The sequence below is a fragment of the Populus trichocarpa genome, chromosome 16 (genome assembly GCF_000002775.5).
Source record: "Populus trichocarpa isolate Nisqually-1 chromosome 16, P.trichocarpa_v4.1, whole genome shotgun sequence".
Lineage (NCBI taxonomy): Eukaryota > Viridiplantae > Streptophyta > Magnoliopsida > Malpighiales > Salicaceae > Populus > Populus trichocarpa.
Window position 1 is genome coordinate 12,491,417 of NC_037300.2, and position 6,852 is coordinate 12,498,268.

At 35.2% G+C, this 6,852-nt stretch overlaps 1 protein-coding gene across 1 annotated transcript; it reads left to right on the forward strand.

Annotated features, from left to right (window-relative positions):
- The first annotated feature begins 699 nt into the window (after positions 1-699).
- LOC7466090 (dnaJ protein ERDJ3A) lies at positions 700-5,718 on the forward strand. The gene is made up of 7 exons (XM_002322960.4): positions 700-1,286; positions 1,828-1,883; positions 2,480-2,553; positions 2,925-3,454; positions 3,541-3,882; positions 4,132-4,485; positions 5,135-5,718. The coding sequence occupies exons 1-7, from the start codon at positions 1,200-1,202 to the stop codon at positions 5,420-5,422; spliced, it is 1,731 nt and encodes a 576-aa protein (XP_002322996.2). The 5' UTR covers positions 700-1,199; the 3' UTR covers positions 5,423-5,718.
- The last annotated feature ends 1,134 nt before the right edge of the window (positions 5,719-6,852 follow it).

Consider the following 6,852-nt stretch of genomic DNA (forward strand, 5'->3'; position numbering starts at 1 on the left):
TTTAATTTTGGATATTCTTTCAATTTAATTCCTAAATTGGATTAATTGACCCTTCTAATTTGGTTACGTTTCAGTTTAGTCATTGGTTTCCAAAATTATATAATTTTGACCAATTTGACTTCCAATTTCGATTTTCTTCTTAAATTAATCCCCTAGCTGATTTTTTAATTTGTCCATTTATTTAAAATTCATCCATGGTTCTTTAGTTTTTCTAATCTTAGCCAAACTAAACTATTTTTATTCAATTTCTCTTTAATTAAGTCCCAAACACAATTTAAATCATTCCTAGATTTGTTTTTTAAAACTTCTCAAACTCAATCCTTAACTTGTTAAACTCAATTATTTATCAAATATTACCCCAATTGTATTTTTCTGTTATTTATTATTGTGTTATATATATATATTATCATTTTTATTTTTTTTGTTATATTCTAGATATTTCTTGATACATAAAATTAAATAGTACAGGTGACTAAAATAATGCTTAAAATTAAATATGTTTATTGAAAATGTATTTTTTTATTTTTTTTATTATTTGAAAAAATAAAATAAAAAATTAGATTATGACATGGAACTATCTATCTTAGGCTAAATATTCTTCTAATTGACTTGCTCGAGCACGTCTCACATATAGTAAAATCACTTTTACCTCACTAGAATCTAACATTAAGTTCAAACTTTCTAATGGTTATCCACTACCTTATGTTACTCTCAGTCAGTGGAAACCCTGAAAAATTTAAAATAAAATAAACAGTAAATAAATAAATAAAAATTAAAATGAGTTTAAATATGTGATTAAAAGGTAAGAAAAAAAAGTCGAGGAGGAAACGATTACAAAATCAAGGTTTCATGGATGAAAAAAGCATCTAATCTGACCAAATAATAATAAAAAAGTCCATCGTTCTTCCTGGGAGCAGATATTGGCCCACAAGACACGTCACCCTTGACCCTACAAGGAGCGGTGCAAAATAAAAGAAATCTAAAATTCTATTGGCCAGAGGGCGTGTAATTTTTTTAAGATTGCCACGTATGCATAACGGCATTCGACCCGAAGTATCTAGAGCTTTTCTTAACCCCGCCAAGCCTAACTATTTTAATGCCGGGACCTTAAGTTCTTCCTTCGTTCTCTCTCTCTCACTTGCTCGCTGCACCGCACAGACGCTCGATAAAAATCTCTTCTTTCGCGCGCACAACAGAAGATGAAAACGCGATATACGGTGCCGTTCTTGCTCCTTTTTTCTCTGATTTTGTTAACGCTGGAAGCGAAAACCGTTGACCCTTACAAGGTATGATTGATTGATTTTTTAGGGATGTTTGTGGAAAATTAATTTCCAAATTGATACATGATTCGTACATTGTTAAAATTTTGAATTCTATCTGCGTTTGTTTTTTAATTTATTTGGACCGAATTTTGCTGCTTATATTTACAATTTTGTTGGCAATTTCAAAATTCTTGTTTTAATTTATATTTGCAATTTGCTTAATTCAAATTTATCAAAAAAAATAATTACTTAATTGTTCTTGAAGTGGTTTAGGGGATTGTATGTTTAGTTAATCAGGATTTAATCACTGGTTAATCAAAGATAAGGATTTTATGTTTTAGTTAATTAGTCAGCAGTGGCTTGCGATTGTTAAGGGAGCAGGATGTAGGGCAGAGGTGGTAAATTGAGGACAGAAGGAATGGAGGCTTGATAAAATGAGAGGCCTTTAAATCCTTAGAAGGGAGAAGAAAACTTGGTCCATTTCGCTTGTTTAAGTAAAACATTTGTGCCAGTGATGATTTTCTTTTTTTGAAGTTTTTTTTATCGACGGTGCTTTTTGTACCAGGTTCTTGGAGTGGAGAAAAACGCAAGTCAACGAGAAATACAAAAAGCTTTCCACAAGTATGTTCTGCTCTCTGTTTCTTCTCTGGTACCCTTTTTTTTTTTAATGGTAGTTGCATTTTCTCTCTATTACGCGCGCGCGCGCATATCAAGAAGTGACCTTAGTTGATGAAGAAAAGTTACATTTTTTAAGTGTACAGTTTGTTATGAATGGCCATAGGTCTAAAGCTGAAACATTACATAAGTGTGCATATTAGTTGTTTTGGCTTTGGCTTGAGGATGGCTTACCATTCTCTAGGGGTTTTTTGTGGTATATTGAGCGTTTGAAGAGATGATGATTGTGCTGTACTGTGCACTGAGGGAACTTTGAAGTCTTGGATAGACACGGCTGCGTGTGAGTGGATTTATGTGGAAGACGTTAGCTTGCTTTCTTATATGTCGGGTTTGGGGTGAGATGTCTTGTCTGACCAGACAGAAATTGTATACGACATGTACAAATATTACCATACATGCTTCTTGAAAGCAAAAAGTTTATTACGCACATGAATTTACGAACTGAGGAAAACTTAAATGCCACCAACATAGCACAAACGCATACAAACAACTGTGTGGCATGTTTTCTAGTTTCTCATTCTGAGCCCTTGTCATTTTTGCAGGCTTTCTCTTCAGTATCACCCTGACAAGAATAAAAATAAGGGCGCTCAAGAAAAGTTTGCGGAGATCAATAATGGTATTGTACACTCATTTCATTTTTCTTTCTTATTGTGTGTCATGTTATTTCTTTAACCTTTTTCTTATTGCTATTAACTTTACTGCATGTTTATAATTTCTTGCTGATGCATCAATTATATTGATATGCAAAACCATGGACAGTGTTTGGTTTATTGAAATAATGATATATTGTCTGTATTAGTATTTGTTTTATTGATCAAACCTGTTCAGTTATAACGTGAGCTGAATTGGTTTTTGAGCAGCATCTTATGGGCATGACAGGATTAAATGGTTTGTTAAGGGGTTAACTATTAGAAGGAAATAACCTCAGTCTTAGTTTTGCTAATCTTCCAGTCATATTGTTGATTTTTATTTTCTTGTTTTTATCAGCATATGAGATTCTATCTGATGAAGAGAAAAGGAAAAATTATGATCTATATGGAGATGAGAAGGGCAATCCTGGATTTAATGCTGGGTATCCTGGGGACCAGGGTGGGTATACTTATTTCACAAATGGTGGACAGGGGCAAAATAGTTATACCTTCAGACCAGGTGACTGGCAGGATATGGGGGACCAGGGAAATTCCCGGTCATTTTCATTTTCCTTTGGTGGTCCCAGTCCTCAGAGTTCATTTGGTTTTGGCCTGAATGATATTTTTTCCAATTTTTTTGGGGGTGATCTTGGTGGAGGGCAGTTTGGTGGTTTTGGTGGTTCAACCAGGTCTCAATCTAGGTCACAAACTGGTTCTAGAAGTTCTCCCAAGAGCATCAAAGCCATAAATTCTCAAGTCTTCAATAAAGAAATTGCTGACCAAGGAATGACTTGGCTTTTATTAACTTATACTTCCTCTTTGAAGGGGAGCCAATTTTATGAATCAATCATACAGGAGGTCGCAGATTCATTACAAGGAGCTTTAAAGGTATTTTCATAATTTCTATTGATTTCCATCATTTGATTCTATATTGATCTGTTTACATATTCGTTCTCTTTCTCTTTCTATGACAGGTTGGGAGCATAAATTGTGAAACTGAAATGTCCTTTTGTAAGGAACTTGGGACTCAACCACGACGAGTGCCTAGGGTATTTGTTTATTCAAACAAAGCAAGCGATAAGGGTTTTTTGGTGGAGTACAATGGTGATTTGGTCGCAAAAACTTTAAAATCTTTTTGCCAAGACCATTTACCAAGGTTTTCAAAGCGGATTGACCTGAAACATCTTCAGTCTTATTCTGTCAAGGAGGAAAAATTACCCAGAGTTGTGCTTCTTTCCACCAAAAAAGATACACCCGTGATCTGGCGTGCGCTTAGTGGTTTGTTTCATAAACGCTTCATTTTCAATGACGTGGAGGTATGTTGGACCTGATTATCAGCTGATAGATTATCTATACCTCTACATTTGAATGAGAAATTTAGACATTAATAGCCTGTCAGAATTCGTTGTAGAAGGATATTTAGACAACTTTATATCTCTTCAAAAATCACACTAATAGTTCAACTTAATATTTTATTTTGAGTGTTAATTTATGTGGAGTATATTTAAAATAAAATGAGCACCCCCCCCTTCCCTGAAAAATAATTGAGGTTGTTGTTTATTCAGGTTCGCGATGTTACTGACCCAATGACAAAGAAGTTAGGAGTTGATGCGCTTCCAGCTATTGTTGGTTGGTTATCAAACGGGGAGAAACATGTCTTAAAATCGGGGATTTCTGTGAAAGATTTGAAATCTGCTGTTCATGATCTCAGTACCTTACTTGAAGGGTTTGAAAAAAAGAACAAGAAAGCAGCAGCAAGTAAGGATAGAAAAGCACAGGCTGATTCTGGTGGGAAACATGTATCTTTACTAACAGGATCAAATTTTGATGCTCTATGTGGGGGCAAAACCCCTGTTTGCATCATAGGTGGTTTCAGATCTTTGAAAGTAAGGGAGAAGCTGGAAGACATCCTGTCCATGGTTAGTTGATATCTTGTTCAAATTATTTTTTCCGCATGGAGATAACTGTAATTCTTATAGATGATTTGCGCAATATGTTTCCATATCGTCACATCCTCACTTAAGTCATTTTATGATCACACTTGACCACTGCAACTTACAAGGGAGTTGAAACAATGGATGTGAAATGAACCTCAGCTTTAATGCACTTAGAAACTTGTAAAACTTAGTATGGTACCCAATACTTCTACCCTGCTGGTCTAAGAAGAGGGGGTGGGAAGGTATAGGTTGGGTGTTCGTCTTTGACTGTAGCGAACAGAAATTTTCTGTAGATTTGTCACTTTAATAGTTAAAAGTTCTCGGTTTTGTCTTGCTGATTAGCTTGGTGTTTAAGCTCTAGATGGTTACAAAAGAAAATGTTTTGTTGTATTATGACTTAAGAGCATGTTACAATTTGCTATCTGACGTAATGGGTTTTCTAGATGGTTCCAGGCACCGAAAAGTACTAGCAAGATGGGCAACCATTATGGCACATGCCATTGATTTAGTTGCCATTGGAATTCATGTTGCCCTAATACATAAGCTAAATTGATTTTTCAAAGGACGTGAAAGAATTTAAAGTTTGGTTTCTGACTCTAGGTTTTTGTTTGTCATGTGATTTTGATTTTAGGTCTCTCAAAAATCATTATCAAGGCGACGGAATGCAGCTTCTGTCTCTGGGGATTCTATTTCTTACACTCTTTTAGATGTTGCCAAGCAGCCATCATTCTTGAACGCATTTGACAAATCTGGATACAAATCGTCAGATAAGTTATTGTTAGCCTATAAACCTCGGACGCAGAAGTTTGCAGCATTTAAAGGTGAAATGACTGCAGAAGAGGTGGAAAAATTTATCAGTTCTGTTCTTAATGGGGACGCGCAATTTACCAAGACAAGACAGAAGCCTGTCCTCAAATGAAAGAGCTGCTAGTAACCAGTATTACTTAGATTTGTGAAGTTTACGTAGAGTTAGAATCATCAAATGCATGATCTTGTTATATAGTAGATATAAATATAAGAACTGGTCCTTTTCCCCCAGGTATCATCTCTCGTGGTGTTGTCATTCTGCAAAGGCACAATATCAAGATATTACATATTAGTAGCAGGGAAGTTCTTGCCCTTGGGAAGAGATTTTGTCAAAACATAGTGTAGCCCAAAGCCCCAAACTCACAGTTGTCAGGACACTGTGATTTATTTATTTATTTATTTTTGTCATCCAACTGAACTTAATTACCGTACTTTGTTGTGCTGTTTCAATTTCTTGCCGAAGTCCGATGTACTAGCGGTGGAGGAGCTTGACGAAGGGAACGCGGCTGCGGCTGCATTTCTAAAAAAATTAATTTTTTTTTTATTAAAATTTAATATAGTTTGTATGTTTTGGATCGTTTTGATGTGCTGATATCAAAAATAATTTTTAAAAAATAAAAAAGCATCATTGACATGTATTTTGGCACGAAAAGTTATTTGAAAAGCATCCACAACCACACTGCCAAACACACTCGAATTCATGTCGTAGAGCGTTTAAAGTTTTTCAACATTTTGAAGTTTTGTTGGCGTCTATCGACCACAGTGAGTGCCGTGTTGATATTTATCTTTGTGATTTTGTTCTCGTCAAACACGCTTTTCCGGGAAGTCCAGCTGCACAAATCAAACTTCTGTGCAGCCGTGCAGGTTCGGCATGGCTCCTTGCAATACCAACGTCCGAAACTCAAATCAATTAGTGGTGCATAATCAGAACGTGCGGAAAGCGGTAGAAGTTGACAAGGGCGGCCTGTAGCCTTGTAGGAACTCTGGTGGGAAGGCTATGCTGCAGACAGTCAAATAGAACAGTGGAAACTGGAAACTTGATGTCCGATATTGCTTTCACGTATCCAAGTCAAGGGAGGAATCGAGTTATTGAAGCTTTTTTCTTTTCTGCCACGACAAGTATTTTTTTTTTCCAAATGATGGTAGGTTGCTTAGGTAGGCACTTTCTAGATGGAGTACGCAATCGAGTTGAGATTGAGATTCTTTTCATACAGAGTAATCGTGGGTTGATAGAATTTTGATAATTCCTTGTTCTTAACCAGAACATTGATTTGTCTTTCACCAACGTTTTTCAAGTTAGCGGCAGTCCATGTTCTATCACGAGGTTCGACAGTGATCTAACCCCTCATTTCAAACATCCCCTAATTGCTTTCAAAATACTGACAGATAATTACATAATATATTTTTAAAAGTATGATAATTATTATTTTTTAAAGTATTTTTTATTTTTAAAAAATTATTTTTAATACTAGGATATTAAAACAATCTAAAAATATTAATAAATAAATAAATTTAAATTTTGATTCATCTCTGTTTGGATCA

Excerpts from the sequence above, each read along its gene's own strand:
- LOC7466090 (XM_002322960.4), top strand. The coding sequence starts at position 1,200 with ATGAAAACGCGATATACGGTGCCGTTCTTGCTCCTTTTTTCTCTGATT. Across the intron at positions 1,884-2,479 it reads ATACAAAAAGCTTTCCACAA|GCTTTCTCTTCAGTATCACC; the intron begins GTATGTTCTGCT and ends TCATTTTTGCAG. Across the intron at positions 4,486-5,134 it reads TGGAAGACATCCTGTCCATG|GTCTCTCAAAAATCATTATC; the intron begins GTTAGTTGATAT and ends TTTTGATTTTAG.